General features: G+C 41.4%; 1 protein-coding gene across 1 annotated transcript; it reads right to left on the bottom strand.

Moving 5' to 3' along the window:
• Positions 1 to 528: 528 nt before the first annotated feature.
• LOC306943809 (desmoglein-2-like protein) lies at positions 529 to 14,501 on the bottom strand (the record flags this gene model as incomplete). The annotated part of the gene is made up of 13 exons (XM_079530334.1): positions 529 to 2,808; positions 3,017 to 3,373; positions 4,144 to 4,271; positions 5,097 to 5,336; positions 6,120 to 6,341; positions 6,453 to 6,595; positions 6,689 to 6,969; positions 7,517 to 7,702; positions 8,510 to 8,644; positions 9,370 to 9,527; positions 11,118 to 11,259; positions 11,364 to 11,470; positions 14,489 to 14,501. 13 exons carry the CDS (start codon positions 14,499 to 14,501, stop codon positions 1,468 to 1,470), a joined length of 3,453 nt encoding a protein of 1,150 aa, XP_079386460.1. The 3' UTR covers positions 529 to 1,467.
• Positions 14,502 to 19,551: the final 5,050 nt, after the last annotated feature.

Here is a 19,551-nt window from a genome sequence, read left to right as displayed (position 1 = left end):
TAAATGTGTTAATAATTTCTGTATAATTTTAGAGAGCAAAAAATAGTCAATTGATCAGGAAAATGTTAGATAATGAAGCATTTTTATTGAAACAGTAATTCACATATGTCATTAAGAAAATATTGCTAGTGTGGTGAAACTGAATTTCAGCCAATTGAAACAAACAGGTCTGATCTATGCTTGTCTATTGTCTTTCCACCTTTCCCTATTGAGTGGCTCACAATGTGCTTCCAGTTGTTATTGCTATTTCACTCTTTCCACAGCACGTCTTTTCCTGTGCTCTTTTGTCAACTCTTGTCTGGGTTTATCATCTTTTCCACCAGATCAATCTTGACGCACAACATATTTGGATTTTAATTGTTAAAAGAGATTGTGTGCTTTCATATACAGAAGTTGTTTATTCACTTTTACTTGGGTAATTTCCTGGCAGGCAAATCTTTGTTGCCAAATTATGGACCCCCTGTTGAAGACCTGTGATCTCTAATGTATACGTTACAGCAGTGTGAATGAAAACAAATCAAACCAAGGTGATTTATAACCTTCCAGCTTTATTAAAATATATTGTGCAAAAGTTAATTGTCAATTAAAGAAATTCTAAATGACATGCATTATGTCATAATCTGACTACAGCTACTCATGCAACATACACAATACAAGACAAAAATACTTGACAGTTGTGCATAAAATGTCAGTAGCAAAACAAACAGCAATGACTTCTCTACTAAAATTATCAGTTCTTCAAAAATAGTCTCTATAACCTTTTAAACAAAACATTTTTAAGCATTATTTTCTAATCATGGAAAAACATATGTACATAAAAAAGGATAAAAGACACATTTAAAATGTGTACATCTTTGGTACTACCAACTTTGTGCACCTTTTGGAGTGGACAAATGGATTTCTTTTCAACAACACAAATAAGAAACCCCATATAAATATCAATATACTGGACATACTATAAAGACCCATTTTCCTGCCAGACAATCTATAGATCAACAGTGCAATTCATGGCAAGGTTCAAATGTAATCCACCGCAGCAATCAAACTGCAACATGAGCATCTCCAAAATGCTGAATATTAACAATATTCAGTGTTTAAGACCCCAATACGGCACCCTCTGTTCAAACATAGTGACTCCAGTACCTCCTTTTCGTTTTGGATTTATAAAATTGTGTGTATGTTTAGCAGCTTCGAAAATCTGTGTGAATAATAAAACATTCTGGACTGGGATCTGTTTGGAGAACTTAAAGGGCCAATTAAAAGCGTATACACAGTAGTGTTACAGGGAAGGGGGGCATATTGTCTTTTCAGCACACATTTCATGTTGTCAAGCAGAAAACACTTTACTATGCATTTTATTTATAGTCCTTCCATTGTGCATATGCTATACAACACATCTACAGTATTATAATTTCACCAAGAATTGAATATATTCCCATGGGTACAAATGTAAACCGTTGGACTGTCCTATGCTCTTGTACTGGTTTCAATATTACTCTCAGTGACCGAGATCTTCTTACTACTCTGCACGACAACTCTGTGACTGCCTTGCTGCAAGGCTGTGGGTTCCAGCGCAGAGGCCTCGGCTGACCCCGTGGACCTCAGTGACACACTCTGACCTTTCACCTCCACGCCATGACCTCTGACCTCTAAGCCCTGCTCTGCAGAGCCCGACCCTGCCTGAAGCGTCACCTGGGCTAAGCCTGCACTTCCCCCTACTACGCCTGAAGATGCTGACCTGCTCGTCTCAACCATGCGCACTTGCCCGGATCGGGAGATGTTCGATCCTTGAGAGAAGCCATCCACGCCATGACCTCTGAACTCTAAGCCCTCCCCCGAAGAGCCCGACCCTGTCTGAAGCGTCGTCACCTGGGCTAAGCCTGCACTGCCCCCTCCTACGCCTGAAGATGCTGACCCGCTCGTCTCAACCACACGCACCTGCCTGGATCGGGAGATGTTTGATCCTTGAGAGAATCCTGGTGCTGTTCCAGCATGATGACCTGTAGTCGTGATCAACGTCTGGCCGCCCCCCTGCGAGCTGCCCATCTCCCCCCGGATGGTTTGGCTGACCCCTGTAACGACGTGCCCAGCAGCACCTCCTGCTACACCCATCTGCCTCCCTAGAGTCCCTACAAGTACCATTCCCTGGGAACCATGGCCGTGACCTAGGCCCATTAGAGACTGGTCTCCCCCTGCTACAAGCACCATTCCCTGGGAACCATGAGCGTGACCTAGGCCCATTAGAGACTGGTCTCCCCCTGCTACAAGCACCATCTGGGGTTGGTTCTCAACCACGTACATGGGGGTGGCAGCGTAGTACATTGTGGGCTGCTGGATGAGCAGCGTCTGGCTAGGAATCAAGATGTTGTCTTGGACATGGACTCTGGGCATAGTGACTGATCCCTGGGCTCTCTCACTGACCAGCCTATCCTGGACGATGGCGGACGCTCCTGTAGCCACGTTGGAGGTGTTGAGGCTGCCGACACTGACGTGCTCTCTGTCTCGGCTGGTTTCTGTGTGGGAGTGGGTGTGTGTATGACTATGAGTGGAAGTGGAGGGTCTGGGAGGTGAGACTGGTCTGGCTGGACGGACAGACACCTCCACAGACTCAGTCTCCAAGGTGGTCCCCTGGCAGATATCAGCTAAGGTTTTGAACTTGGGTCCCAGGTCATCGAGGAAGTCAAGGCTGTTATCATTCTCCAAAAGACTGCAGCATCCCACCGAGCCTGCCAAAGACTCCTGGCCCTCATAGTCGTAGATCCGAAGAGCATCCTTCTCGTGGGCATGTTGTGCGGCATGGTCGGCTTTCTGCAAAAATATAGCAACGGGGACTATGAGTGTAAACTTCATAAACACTGAAGCATGTTTAGACCACCTTTATTTTTGACAAAGTTACAATATTGCTTGCTGTCTTTTTATTCATTTCAGTGCACTTTAAAAGTGCAGATTAACGTGCAGATTAAAGAACAGTCCCTGAGATTTTATGAACAAAATTCAAACATCCACCATGACTCACACTTGCGTAGTAGTCCTGCAGGAAGTCTTCCGACAGGGCCATACCATCGTACGCTCCTGCTCCATACCTGGAGAGATACTCGTGGCCTGTGATGAGACCCCCACCCAGGTGGTCCACCTCCCCATGCTCGCCGTGTTTATGGTAATACTGATAATTCTGCATGTTCTCCGTTGTCAACATGGAGGAAGACGTCAAACCTCCGCCGCATGCAGCCATTCCTCCTCCACCTGCCACTGAACCTCCTCCTGCTCCTCCTCCATGGAGCCCACGCCCACCCCCTCCTCCATATGAATTCACATCTGTGGCCGTGATTCTCCCATGGTCCACTTCTGTTGGAATCTGAAGGAGAGGAACCTCCTGTGTGAGAAGGGAGAAAGCAATCATCAATGTGAAAAGGCATTAAGTGTTAAAAAGCTGAAATTGTATACGTGTCGTGTCTCGCACCGAGAATAGAAGATCTATAAGCTCACCAGGTGTTGCGCTGCTCTTCATTGTGAGCTTGTAGATGTGCGATTTTCAGAGTGAGACCCGAGCCGCGCAAATACGTGTTAATAAGGCGTTTCTCTGTGATCCACTGGGGTACCCCTTTTGTTACAATGACTCTATACTAATCAATTCATTTAGGTTTTAGCAGATTCAATCAGCCAATCTATAACGCCTCAGCTCAAAACCCAAAATATACATTTGGTGTCTTGTCACGACTCAAACATACAAAAATATAGTATTGAAAATAGCCGGTTTACGAGCTTCTAGATCTGCTTTTACTATTTATAAAAAGTATTTTTAATTCATGGAGGCAAAATCTTTTGTTGTTGGCACTTTTAGATGTTGTATATATAATTATATTTTGAAATTGTAGAAAATGTTTTAAAAATGTTTTACTCGCTACCCCTAAAAATGTGTCACTATATAACACACTGTACATACAGTACATACTGCAGCATAATGTGAAAATGTAGCCAACGTACAGTACATCTGGATAGCATAACTAGCATCTATCTAAATAGGGAACATCTGCTGATACAAGGCAATAAGGAATGCTTAGGGGGTGAGGTCGGTGGAGCCTGTCCTGAAGATGTGATTTGTTCAGACTGGGTGGAAAGCAAAACAACTGCAGTTATAGTTACCCTGTCTTCCCCTTGCCCCTCAGTATAATAGGAGATTAGCTGTTCTTTCGTGTCGAAGGGAATGGCCTTGAAGTTCCCCATGGCTGCCGCACCTCCACAGAGGCAGAATAACAGCAGGAGTGGCACCACTGAAACACACACACGCGCGCACACACACACACACACACACACACACACACACACACACACACACACACACACACACACACACACACACACACACACACACACACACACACACACACACACACACACACACACACACACACACACACACACACACACACACACACACACACACACACAATTAATTCACGCTATTTCACAGCCCCATGCAACTATGATGACGAATGAAGCGTCTGTTGGTGTATAAGCTAGTGAGTGGACTTACTGAAAGTCACGGCCGGGCAAAATAACAAATGTTGTGCCAAGGTTAAATGTTTGAGAACCTCCTGCCTCCTGCCTCATACTGTATGAACCCGATCTGTGACCCACCCTCCCTGTTGATCCTGTCAAATCACTATTTAACAGGTCTGGTTAGGCATCAAGGGAGGGGTGGTGATTCTTATCAAGGCTGCAGTGAAGCATAACCCCTATCTAGGGCTGTTACGATTACACATTGTCACACAAAATAATTGCGATTAACAATTGAATTGTGTTTTTGCCTTTTAGGCTTCGTAATCAAAAATTGCACAGGGCAGATATGACAAATAATTTAAATATACAAAGAAATTACTGACACATTTCATAATTTAATATGAAATATTTAGCTGACAATTACGGTATTTCAAATATGTGTTTGTTACACATAATGGGGATTATTGTGTTGTAAGCTTGTAGATCTGCTATTTCTGCTATTTTTGGAAAATCTTCCAAATTTCAAATAATTGCGAATATTTCAAATAATTGCGATTAAGCGATTATGTATCGGTAAAAATCAAGACACTACTCACACAGCAGCAGCAGTAGACCGAGGAGCAGGAGGAGGACGCCAGAAGTTCCAAAGGTGGCACCCTTTGGCTTGGGCACACAGGTCTTTGTGGTGGTGCTCTCCGTTTCCTCACATGTGCACACCACCACGTCCATCACCTGGACATCACCACATGACTTGCCCTGCTGGTCTGTGATCTCCATGGCGATCTTGTACTGGCCTGGCCACAGGCTGGCTTGGTTTCGAAGAATGGCCGAGGTCTCTTGGGATTGGGAAAGAGATGTGAGTAATGCACTGAATCAGTGATAGGTGTTACCTCTGTGTGTGCCCAGAGTCACATTGTTTCTATGTATTTTTGTTTCAATTACGATGTGCTTTCTTATTTTCTATTAATCTGCTGGTCTATGTGCTTTAAGAAGCCATTGAGTCATGATATATGGCTGTGGTGCAGGTTATTGCTCAATGATTGAGAAACCACGCCCAAGACTCACCTATCAGGCTACACTGATTGAGTGATTGGCACTCACAATGTTTGTGGCACCTGGGGAGTGTGGCTCTGTCAGTCCAGGGTGCAATACAGTTTTCTGCACCACGAAGGGAGCGACTTTCGGCCTATAATTTTAGGCCGCGATGGAGGGGCGCCATCTCAAGCGAACTTGAGCCACAAGAGACACCACCGGCACCGAGCGAGCTAAAGCGAGCGAGTTTCCGTGTCGAACGTTGCGAAGTTCGCTGTAGCCGACCGACTCAGCCCCGTTCGAGTTGCGACCCGATAGGCAGAGACAGAGAATAGAAAAAACCACCCCCCTACAATGAACACAGCAGAGTGCTCCCTACCACACTGACGGCCTCACCCAATCACATTATTGATTATTTCCCGAATCTTGCTAGTCTATTGGATCTTATTGGATAGCACTACCACTGGATGAAGTGAACTTTTCTATTGTGGATTATTGAATTTCTTGGATGAAGACTTTCTATTAAAGGACAGGTTCAGAGCTAAAGGAAATGCTAAATTAAAACCTCAGTCACAACAAGGCCTCACCGTTGATATGATCCACTGTCCATTTCCCGTTGCGGTTCCCCTGAATCACCCTGAACTCAAATGGTGCTGAATTTGGGAATTCATCGTGGTCTATGGCTGTGACATAGACCACACTGTCACCGTAACACACCGTCTGACTGGTACTGGTCAGTGTTGGACAGTCGTCATTGGCATCTTCCACCTGAATGGCAATGGTCCCTGTGGCCGTTTTAGTGGGCAAATCTGAAGAAAAGATGAAGAAAAAAAAACAGTGATGATGAAATAAGGATTCTTTAATTGTATGCTGTCCATACTACTGATATACCTGGCATACATACAGTACTTCCTACTTACCACTGGTAATACAAATTATTTCGGCGTAATATGTTCCATTGATCAAGTACTTGGACTCTCGATCAGGCAATTTGGCCAGCTTGATATCTGCTGTCTTTTCGTCAATAATCAACCAGTTATTGATGTCCTTTATTTTTGCGTACCTGTGACCAGGAAAATGTAAATAAGGATAAAATAATAAAAACATTCAATTGAGACACGTACAAAACGCATGTGGGCCTATGATAGATGCTTACCTGACATTGGTGGCAATTTTCAGAGTGTCACTGTCGATAGCAGCGTAGTTAGTGATGATCTGGTGAAGGTTGATCTTGCTTATGTCCTCTGAGATGGTCACCACCTTGACAGCTGGGTGGAAGCGGGGTGGCTCCACCTGGTTCACCACGTTGATCTTGATCAACGTGGTTTTGGGAACCAGGCTGGGAGGTCTAATGCTACTAGAGCCAAAGTTGTACTCTGCCTTATTGGAGACGGACACTGCCAGGTTGAGCACTTTGAGTTCCTCGTAGTCCAGAGCCTTCAGATTCAAATGAGAAAAACACATTTCAATCGTGTTAAAGGGGCCTAAGACCCTAGGCCGATTTAGTTTCTTGTTTTCCTGTAGGTTAAATGTGGAACGAGCTTCTAAAATGTCTTTCTTGCCTTGATCTCCTAACCCCCCCCCTCCTCCTCCCTTCTTCCCTTTCTTTTTTTTCTTGGAAAAAGAAACACAGATGTTTCTGATTGACTTGACATTATAGTACACTGTGATGATATACGTAAGCAATGCAGGTGCAGCTAATAAAAATGATGACTGTGTTAGATTTTTGTATTGTCAATACTTGCACATTGGCACAACTAAATCTAACACGCCCATCCCAGTTGTTTACATGAATGGTGTATTATGAGGTCAGGTTTACCCTACTCATGTTTACCCATGAGTTTACCCATGTGTAGATTTTAATCTGTAGCGGAAAACAAACTACCAAATCGCCCTTCATGCTAATTTAATTAAATTGAATAAGTTAAAATGTGAATTAACACAGGATTTTCATGTGTACATAATAATAACGCTGTCCCCATACCTGGTTAATCATGATAATGCCCTCATTGGTGGTCTGATCAGTGGTGATGCTGAAATAGCCAGCCTCATTCCCCGACACGATGGAGAAGACAGCATGCCAGCTAGCGCTAAACTCCATATCCAGGTCAATGGCTTTGATCCTCATCACCTCTACATTGATGGTGTTCTCCTGAACATGGCCTTCATACTGCAAAATATAAAGATTTTTTTTACAGCAATCAGTATACTGTAGCCAATATATTTTTAGGTTTCGAGTATTTTCACTACTATATTTTTGTACGTTTGAGTCGTGACGAGACACCAAATGTATATTTTGGGTTTCGAGCTGAAAAGTTTGGGAACCGCTGATTTAGATCGCCATACAGTATACTGATTGCTTGTACATACAGTAGATGCTATCGCAAGTTGTTTTTTAGACAGATGCTAGATTTGAAGCTGCACTCCCAAATGTATTTGAATTAACCAACTGTAAATGTTATGTTTATTGTAACTAGCACATCCGGCAGTGGTTGGTGGTCTGCCTATACTGTTCCACTGTGAAATGTAGACCCTGGTGTTGGGTAGACACCTACTGGTTGACCACTATTACTGCCTGAAGATCATAAGCACACATTGTCATTTTAAATCCGATAATATACAATTGTAGAATTGAAGAAAACAAAATAAACAATTATTTTTGCGCAAACACCCAACAGCACACTCAAATGTGTTCTTGAGTGTGCGTATATTATTCTGTTCAAATCACAGCCAAGAAAACATTGGTGAATGTCAGAATCTTTGTGAAAACTGCTTAAGCGGGTCCTAAGAAGACATTTCTCTGAAAAATGGTTATTGAATGAGGCCCAATATCTCCCCCAGCCAAGAAACGTGTCTCTCTCATGCTGGAGACGTGTGCGCATGAGAGACATCATGAATGGATTTCGGCTTTAATGTATATCTATCAATCTTCAAAAAGCAAAAGCATAGAAGATGCTTTTGTAAATGGTGTGCTTACCGTTTCCCTTTCCAGGGTTGGGATGTTATCATTTATATCTAGGAGTGTGATCACAACGTCTGCCGTCGCTGAGTTTCCTCCTGCGGCTCCGTTCATGTCTCCGCCTCTTACAGTCAACGTATATGAGCCTCTCGTCTAGATAATGTGAGAAGATCAGACGATCAGCAGCTTGACAAAAAAAAGGTTCAAACTATTACTTCCACCCTAAAAACATTTTTACTTAAATTGGACGTTTAGTACCGCACTCCCAATTATAGCTGTTTATTGTTGCACATTGTCGTTTGAGGCTAATATTCCATCCCTCTTGTGCTAGTTGCCAAACAAATATTGAATATGATATCCATCACGTATATTACATGTATTATGACATATTTGTCATATTTTCTATATATCTGGGAATGGGATACTTATTTAAATGTACATTTAAATGTACATTTACATGTGTAGATAAATAAAATAAATAAATAAATAGTCACTTAAATACATTTATTTATTGATTTATATATTTCCTTGCATATTTATTTATTTATTTTTGCATTTATTTATTTATTCAATTATTTATTTATTTTTAGATATGGCAGTTTTAGCCCTCCATAGTAAACATCCTGTTTCTAATTAACTCCAATGAATAAATAAAAATGGTCTATGCAGTGTAACCACTAGTGATCATGTTTGGCGATCCTATCTAAACTATTGTGTTATATAAGCAGGATTCAAAGTGATTGTGCTACTGTTACACAACAGAGGAGAATGTCAGGTGTGTTATTTGCTCACAAGGCTACTATATACGCATATCAATAATGTATTGGTACAGTAAATGTCAACCTGCAGCACCAATGTGTTTGTGTGCACCTCCTTACCTCCCTATCCAGAGTGTTCTGTTGAACCATGACTTCTCCTGTCTGGTGGTTGATGGAGAACATCCCAGACGTGGAACTTGACTCTACAAGGCTGTAGTAGATCTGAGCATTGGCCCCTTCATCTGCATCCGTAGCACTCACTCTCATGATGACAGTGCCTAGAAATTACAACATTAGATCATTGTAACGGCAAGTAGGCGTAGATGTTAAAGGAGTAGATGACATTTTTATTACTATGTTGTGAACGTGATTGTAATCATTGCTAGCACTTGCCCTAGCCTCGATGACCATACAGGCGTATGCATAGGCTCAACTTATGTAACTTAGATAGCATTTTATGTAGACATAGCACTCTATAGTGTAGACACATAATTATATAGATATTCCACTGTTAAGTTCTTAGCTTACGTATGATTCATGATGACTATTTTTATGTATTTGATGTATGCCATGTTTTTTGTTCTTGCTTACTGTAAATCGCTCTGGATTAAGAGCGTCTGCTAAATGCCTAAATTTAATGTGGGATTTGTTGATTTTTATTTTTTTATTTCCACTAGTTGAGAATCCGTGAACTGAATGACCTGGTGACCTATGATGACCGTGTAGTCAAGAGGTTGGAGGTCAAGAAATTCAACAGAAAAAGGGAGTTAGAATCTAAAGAGAGGGAGCGCACCGGATTGTCTGGTTGAGTCATTATTATTAGGACATTATCAGTAGTCCATGGACCATTGGTTGAGAAACAGTGGGACACATTGGAAAACCCCTGCTATAGAGTGTTTGTTCAGTAGCAGGGCTCTCTGCATCTGTCCATCTCTTTAATGAACAGAAAATACATTTCCTTTTTTTTTTATATAACTTTTTTTTTTGTATAACTTTTTTTTATAACTTTGTTTACTGTTGTTTAAGGAAGCATTCAAATAAAGAGTTTGAATAATAGCAACATTGTCAGCTTCATCTAAAAAACCCATCTAAAAAACCCACAAATTAAATTTTAGAAAATACATTTTCCAGTGGGTGGCCAATATTCAATCAGTCAGGAGAAAGTGCCCAATTATCAGCTTCTATTTTATAGTGTTGAGTGTTCCAGTTCCAATTTTGTGTCATCGCTTTCAAATTCACTAGCTTGTTTATCCCGTGTCTTGTGTGAGTTCTCTCTCCTGATTGGCTAAAATTGGTATCCCGAAACTGGAAATGCATGTTCTGTTTAATCAAGAGCTGGAGGGACATGGGAAGACCCCTGTTACTGAACAAACACTCTAATTAGAGAATAAAAAGCAATTTAACACGTATTTCTTCACATTAACCCTGAGGATTCTGTGTGTATACTTAAAGGAGCATTCAGTGATTTGGGTGATTTGGAAAACCACCCAGTCCGCCCCGGTAACAAAATGTGCACATGCACGCTCTACAGTGGGGGGAAGTGCAACAGGCCAACAGCATGTGCACCAAGGCCCGCCTCCACTCAATCATGATTGGAGGAAGGCCCCACTCATCCTGATTGGATGAAGGTTTTGCCACCCGCCAACCTTAACTGAAACTAGGGTTTTTTGACCCCAGGGGCTCACTGGGGACAGGGAGGAACTCCTTATATGGTCAGCACACTCTATAATAGGGAGGATTATCCAGAAAAAATAAGTGATATTTGAATTAAGTCAAATCACTGAATATACCTTTAATTGGAGAATGATTAAAAGATTACATATTTGCTGATAAGCATGGTCAGGTTACAGGCTAGTGAACGAACATACCTGCTGCACTGGCTTCATAGACAGATCCAACTTGGCCCATTTGGAACACAGGTGCACAGTCATTCATGTCCACGACATCGATCCTAAGTTCAAGGTCATTCTCGGCACGGCTCCCATTGCTGTATTTTGCGATGCCTTTTAACTACAAAGAGAAATACGACAGCAGCTTAAACATTTATTTTAACTTGAACGTATGCCTGTATGAATGTCCACTTCATTCATTAGAGAGATTAAGGGAGATCTTACTATGTAATAGGGAATGGCCTCGCGGTCCAGAATGCCGGTGATTCTCACCAGCCCTTCGTTGGCGTCGATGACGTATAAACCCACAGGGTCCTTGTCCACGCCATGGCCTGTTAGTGAGTAGGTTACCTTACCCTTATAGTCCTTATCAGAACGAATCTGCAATACATGGACACACACACACACACACACACACACACACACACACACACACACACACACACACACACACACACACACACACACACACACACACACACACACACACACACACACACACACACACACACACACACACTAATTTTGTAACACAAAGTATAAGTAAGGGTAATCATACTCTCTGTACTTTTAGTAGTATGTAGCCAATCATACCACCAACAAACAATAAATAATAGCTGCATACAAAATCTATTCATTTATACTTTTGGAGATGTGAGTTGGATGATTTTGACACACTGTATGAGTGAAAAAGCGAGACGAAAAAATGAAATGTTCATGCTTTGTAGGTTAAACACTTGATATTCTATGCATGTATTCTAGTTCTAGATTACCAATCTTACAGTATGACACGATGTCTGTCTGCACTTATTGTACAATTAACCAATCCTCTGATGAGAAAGATCTGCAACTGCACTGCACACTGGGCATATTGTCTTAATCAATCACTACTGTGATATTTACATTGCCTACTACACAAAGTCACCACTAGATAATAGAGCTATAAACCAATCTAACACAACGCCCAGGTGCAGGTGCAACTGCAAGTGCAGGTGAGGTGACTATGTCTGGAATACTGAACAATGCTGTAGTCATTATAGTGACTAATGTCTCAGCTGGCCTCTAGCTTTATCAGCTAGACAAATCATGCCCAAAGCACATAACTCACGAGTTAAAGAGAAAGTCCATCAAAAATACTTTTTTAGGTTGTTATTCTCAGTAACTAAACTTGAGTTTTGAAGTTTTCCTTTGATATAATATTTGACCTGAAATAGGTAAAGGAAAATGTAAATGGTAATTATGTTCAGGATAAAATGTGTAGCTATGTGGAAGTCTACTTGGTTGGGATTTCCTTTCAAGAAGTGAAAGAACAGACTGAGCCTTGAGAGCATACCTTTGCAATATACGCCAAGCCAGTGTAATCAACATTCTCTTGAAGTTTCTTGGGATAGATGTACCATTCTCTCTTCTGTCTCTTCAGGGCCTGTCCACCTCCTTCTACCTCCACATGTAAGATCTTCAATGATGTAGAGGTACATAGAGGGATGAAAAGGATGAACAAAACAATGTGTGATTAAAATTACAGCTTTATGACAAACTATCTTTTTAAGCTCTTTCAAACTAATTTGACTTCTCATCATCATAACTGACTTTTATTGGCATAGAGAAGGAAATTAGTGTGTATGAAGGACGTGAATACTTTAGTGGAGAAAATAACAAATGCAGATGCTTCCCAGATGATACTTCCCTACTTGTGTATTGCTGTTATAATAAGCAATTCAAATCCCATCATGCTCTGTTGCATGTATACAAATGCTGCATGAGGAGGCCCAGTTGAACTCAATTTTGGATCAAGATGGCAAGAGTAGCCCAGGCGGTGGCGTAACCGTCTGGGCACCCGACTGGTAATCCAGTCGCAGTGTGCCGCGGGTTCGACTCCCGAGCCCGACACGGCCTTTACTGCATGTCTTCCCCCATCTCTCTCCCGTTTCCTGTCAGCCTACTGTCTGTCCCTTCAAAAAACCAATAAAAGGCGTAAGCCGCAAAAAAATATCTTTAAAAAAAAAAAAAAAAAGATGGCAAGAGTAAAAGATCTAAGTGACAATGAAAGCGGGTTTGTTATTGGGGCACGCATGGCAGGATCGAGCTTCAGTCACAAATTACTGTACGCAAATGTTCCAATAGCAACAGTGACAATGCGGGAAAGACATCAGGGATTAGCTTCCGAAATTGTCGTCAAAAGTGCACGTTTAATGACCGCGATGCTCGTGCATTAATGCAATTATGTGAGGAAACACAAGTTCAGGCTGTCAGCCAGAACGGTCCAATGACTAGCCTACTAGTTAGGGATGTCATAGAAGGGTTGCAGAGCATAAACCTCTCATTACAAAGACAAATGCACATTTGACAGTTCAGTGGTACGACAACCACTCATCTACAGAGATGTGGGAAAAAGTGATTTGGTCAGATGAGTCATCATCATCCATCACCATATTCTCCACTAGTGGGCGAGTCAGTGCATCTGTGGCGTACACACCAAGAATACAGCACATGCAGGAATGTGAATGCTTGACCCTTGCAGTGAGGGGGTCTGGTGGCTCTGTTTTGCTGTGGGGGGCATTTTTTGAGTCCACTTGTCCCCTAGCCTAGAGCAGTGGTTCTCAACCTGTGGGTGACCCCACATGGTTTTGGGGGCGGTCCCCAGATGACAGTGAAGTGACAATTTAAGGACTTTTAAGACCTTTCTAATACCTAGAAATAAGAATAAGAATAAGAATAAGAATAAGAATAAGAATAACAAAGAAGAAGAAGAAGGAGAAGAAGAACAACAACAAAAGAAAGAAAGGGAAAAAATTACATTAGCCTACATTACATTACTACATCAAAAGTAATCAACAAACTATACAAACTGGTGAAGTTTACAACTTCTCATTAATTAAAAACAATTCTAACATAGCCCATTTAAAACTATTTCATGAATACAATTTAGAAAATAAAATAAATGCCATAAATAAAAGTGATGTGGAATTGTGGATCATAGTGCCTTGGCCCTTGGCAGACAACCCAATTGAACACCTATGGGAGATTCTGGACTGAGGTGTTAGACAGTGCTCTACCACTATCATCATAACACCAAACGAGACACTTTATTAAAATGGTGTTCCAACTTCCATCATGGCACTTCTGGCAGCTAGATCGGCCCAACACTTTACTAAGACGTACACTTATAGTAGCATACCAAAGATATCTAGGCTATTTAATTAGACTAAATGAATAATGACCTCTTATTACAATACAAGGGAATTGCAGATTTAAGTGAAGAATTAGTAATTATTTACGTGGAAGTAAGCGGCAGAGGTTTGGCCAAATCTTGGCCTACCACCACCACCAACACCACCACACCACCACACCTGTAGTAGCCATAATGATTTATTATTAGATGGGCTAATTTAGCATAACGGTTTTGCTATGTTCGTTGTTATAAATTAATTAATAACTTGTACACCACCAGATTTATCCGTACACTGTGAAGAACGCATACATTCGTGAATTTCGGAAAGAAAAAGAAAAAAAGAAAAAGAAAAAAGAACAATAATAATAAGCTCACTTACCGTTATCAAGAACAGCAGCGCCAATAGAACACCGCTGTACTTGGAAACAGGGGCCATTGGCTTGAAAAACAAACGGTGTTTTTCTCCTTTGGAGTATAGGCTAAAAACCGTGTCCGGTTGAAGCAGATCTATTTTATGCCCTGGCTTCTTTAGATTAGACTTTGACCCTCCTGATACCGTGAAGAGAACAAACTTTTCTCTACAGTAATGTGTTACAGCCACACATAGGCGGTGCCTCTCTCACAGTTGCATTGCTCATAGGCTGCTCCTGATAGCGGTGGAGAGGAGGGGTTGCATGTGTCCGCTGCATAGTTGCTTTCAATTGTGTGCAGTGATGGGAATTCCGGTTGTTTGCAGGGAGCAGTTGTCAACTCTGACCATTTTCCTGGAGTGTTGCTAGGGGCAGGGCAGGCAGAGGCAGGTCAATTTCTTGCTCAAGGAGGTAATTTTAGTTATGTCATAGCTTTATGGCGCAAAACTTGTCGAAGCCTCCTACACAATGACCTGTTCAAATTGACTGCAGGCCAGTGGCCATCTGGATTTCACTGTTTCTGCACTCCTCGCTTGAATTGTTGCGTTTGACTCTATACATTATCTTCTAATACATAAAATAACATTATTTTGCACAGCCTAATGTTTTGGTTACACACAACTCTACAAGACACCATAGGCTACTGTAAAAGTAGGGAATTATTAAAAAAAATAACTCATTCAACTGAACGTATTATTATTGCATCACATATTTAGTAGGCTAATTGATACCAAATATATGTCATTAAGTCTCTGGTGAGGTAAAAAAAAAAAGATTGGGTTTAGATTAATCTAGATTAGTGTTGTGTTTTAGAAATAAAGAAATAACATTGAACATGACATCTGCTATATGATTTCTGAACCAATTTATGTTCTTGATATACAACATATACAAACATAAAAAGTAACCTATATTTGGGTGCTATAGTCTGGTCTGGTGCCGTCACACTCACTCCCATGTGCAAAGCTTCACCCATGGCCGTGAAATTCCAACTGTGCCCTCTGCAGTCCAGGGTCTCAGTCTCTGATTAACACCCATAACCAACCAGCTTGACCAGCTGGACATTAGGCTACTAACATGTTTTACCTGTATTGTAAGTTTGTGTGTGTGTGTGTGTGTGTGTGTGTGTGTGTGTGTGTGTGTGTGTGTGTGTGTGTGTGTGGGCAGTGTGATGTCAGGTTTAGCATTGATAAAGCTGGCCAAGTTACAGGATACTCCTTACTAAAATGGTCACATTACAACATGTTCATTTTCCTCTCCCACAGACTGAATGTGTGGGTGGGAAAGTAAATATGTGAAACGTCTGATTGAGAAAGGGGATTGCACAGGTATATTGTAAACAGATGCGATAAATAATTCTTCAGGGTTTCAATAGGCTATCAGTCTTCATGGTTGATTGCTTTTTTGAGCACATCATTGCCAATGCAATGATCCAAAAAACACAAATATGGATGGATATTTCAGTTAGGAAATAAATAACATCCACTGGCCTGGCTGTGCATTCATTCACCAATCATTAACTAGGGCTGGTTCAACAGATAACACAGGGGAGTGTACGGTAAACACAGCAAAATGGAGTTCTATAAAAAAAAAACTAATAAAAACCTAACAATAACACACATTATGCTATTGATCTTTAATCATCAATGTATATTTTATCACATTTAAATGTGGTACAGTAGGTCTAGAGGTTACAGTAACTAACATGCAGTATTGGGTGTGTCTGGTAGTTCAGGCAGCCTGAGTGACCCCTTGGCCACGCCTGTCTCTAGGGCATGCTTTCTCTCCAGAGAAAGCAAATACCAGATAGGATAATACAAAATAAAGAAAGGTGCTGTGTGAATTTGACTTCTATAAAGACTGTATGTGTGTGCTGAGTGCACAGTATATCTGTCTGTCTGTCTGTCTGTCTGTCTATCTATCTATCTATCTATCTATCTGTTTGTGTAAAATTGTAAAATTATTTGTTTGTTCCATGGCCTGACTGACTTCAGTGATTGTGACACAGTAAATGAGATGCATACTATGCATATGATATTGCATCACAATATCATAGGCCTACTCAATTCAATTCCTACTTTGTAACATTTATGCACAACACAAACATTTGTATATTTCAGTTGTGAATGATGCACCTATTTTCTCAGCTAGACTTGAGAGTCAGCAAGACTCAAGTTCGAATTAAGTGAGATGTTAGACTTAACTGTTCAACTGTTCAAAGAACAATGCAACTTTAAATGTACCACTGTTACAACTAGCCTACTTTTGTCACGTTGCATGTTTTGTGCACGTTCTTTATGTTGCTTTTGTTTGGAGTAGACTTCAGGACTTGTGGCTTGACTTATTTGCACTGTAAGTTGAAAACATACTGAGGCACACACACACACACACACACACACACACACACACACACACACACACACACACACACACACACACACACATTCACCAGAACACAGGAACTTACATGTTAAAATTGTTCTGGTGGGAGAACCCCCGCTTGGGGAGTCTGGGCAGTGCATGCAATCACACAGAGATGTTCACATAAATAATGAATGGTTGTTATTAAAGATGTGTCTTACAAATTGCTTCAGTCATCAAATCAATCTCTGTAGGCCTACATTTTGCGTTTTAATGGCTGAAACTGTACCCAACATTTTCCAATGCTGTAAAGCAAGCCTGATAAAAGTACCAAAAGTACCAAACAACGATTACATCTACTCTGCTAAAAGGTTTCTGGGGGAGGACCCCCCACCACCGCTTGGGGAGTACGTCCCCCGCACCCCCACCAAAACACCCCTCTCCTGGATTCTCACAGTCCAATGTTGCCAGCCTTGAGTTACTATGGTTACTCCAAACAAAAGCAACAGAAAGGGAGAACTGTGCACAAAACCGTAGGCTAGCAGTGAATTTGTCTTGTCTTTGACTTTGAATACGTTAAGTCTCACAGCAGACGTGTCCAAGTCAAGTCTTGTTTTTTTAAGTCTACGGCTGAGAAAAGAGATGCAACACAACAGCACTAAAATATACAAAGGTTTGTGTTATGGATAAATGCTGCAAAGTAGGCCTAGGCTATTGTGATGCATCATATGCATCTCATTTACTGTGTCAAACTCTCTAAAGTTATAGACAGTCAGGTCATGGAACAGACAAATCCTTTTCAGAGCATAAGCAACTTTTATCACTCTGGCAGTATCCCACACAACATGACAACAGTGCAGTGCCACACCCAATGTAAACTTCCTGATGTTCACACAAATTAGAGGACGGTGTGCAAAGAGAGCGGCTTATGTGGATTCGTAAGAAGTTTATGCAACCTAAGATAATAATTTGTCACATACAATTCAGAAGAAGGTTGTGGGCTGGGATCAGGGCCAATTCTAGAGAGAGTCATGGGTGGGGGCATAATTCAACGTAACGTGTAATTCTGCTGAATATCTGTTTAAAGACACACCTATAAGTGATTAAAGCATTTTACAGTCACTCGGTGACAAATGTGGTAGAGCGTAGGGGAGTGTCATCAGAAATGTATATGATCTAAACTGGGCAGAGCAGAGCTCATGCAAAACTGCATATTGTATGGTTCAAGACTACGGTACTTGACTAAAATGTATTTTACTTCGTCTTCAGCTTGAGACCACTGGGCCATTTTTCCACTGTCTGTTTTGCATTATAGTGTTAGATTCCCCCTCAAGCCCTTTCATTATGTCCACACCCATGGCCCACAGAAGACAATTTTGGGTTTTCCTCCATTCCTCTCTCAGTTCTGTGGGATTTTTCTTGCCATTGTCAGTGCGTTTAAATGAGGGTCTCCTCTTCTCTCTGTCCAAAGGACCTTATAGGACACAGGCTCATTGTAGCAGAGCAGGAACACTCCAGTCTTATCAAAAGTGTATGGAGATAATGTGAGCTCTGCTGTGTAAACTGAGCCTCCCCCACATGAGCTCACATTCCTGTGGCGTTATTGAGGAGTCCATTTCTGTTGCTTACCACCATGCTTCTGTGGAATGAAGGCTCAGTAAAGGAGGGGCAGACAGAAATCATCCTCTCTGACATGGAGGCTATACTGGGGAATGGTTTAACTTGGCAGGTTTTCACTAGAGACAGACAAACAAAGTAACAAACAAACAAACAAACAAACAAACAAACAAACAAACAAACACACACAATATTATAGGCTACTCACACATTTAGGCCCCATTATATAGAATATTGCAATAGCCTATATATGTGTCACTAAGTGACGTGGAATATGGCAGAGAATCACAGAGCAAAATATATTTTTGTTGGTGACTATGGTGATTTGCACTATAATTGTCACATAAAAATGCAATATTTATTTTTAATATTTTGCATCACATAGACCTCTGTGATAAAATAAAATAAAATAAAAATAGTGAACCCTTCATGTGGCTGTCTTGGTGAAATGTGTCCCCCTGCTGGTAGCCCCAGAGTTTTGCCTCAATCTTAGTATTCGTACAATGGATGGATATGTAAAGGAGGAAAGTCAGGAAACAAAGACGTTCGCGTCGATACTGTATAGGCTGTGTGTGTGTGTGTGTGTGTGTGTGTGTGTGTGTGCGTGTGCGTGCGTGCGTGCGTGCGTGTTGAGTGAGTGAGTGAGTCGAGTTGTTACAGTAATGAACCAGTGTGCAGGGTGGAGCAGTCAAGGTGTGTCTGTCAGACAACAAAGTGCGTCACGGATTTTAAGGTCTCTGACTAATAGGCTACACTTTCAGCCTGGACTGAACTGCCTGCCCTGGAGTCATACAGCGCGGTGAAAGTATAGCTACGAGGCGATCGATTACATTACTCTGTAATTACTCAGTGA

The sequence above is a fragment of the Electrona antarctica genome, assembly GCF_951216825.1.
Source record: "Electrona antarctica genome assembly, chromosome: 19".
In the NCBI taxonomy this organism is placed as follows: Eukaryota; Metazoa; Chordata; class Actinopteri; order Myctophiformes; family Myctophidae; genus Electrona; species Electrona antarctica.
The sequence above is the reverse complement of the archived record's forward strand: the minus strand, read 5'-3'. Positions and strand labels throughout refer to the sequence as shown.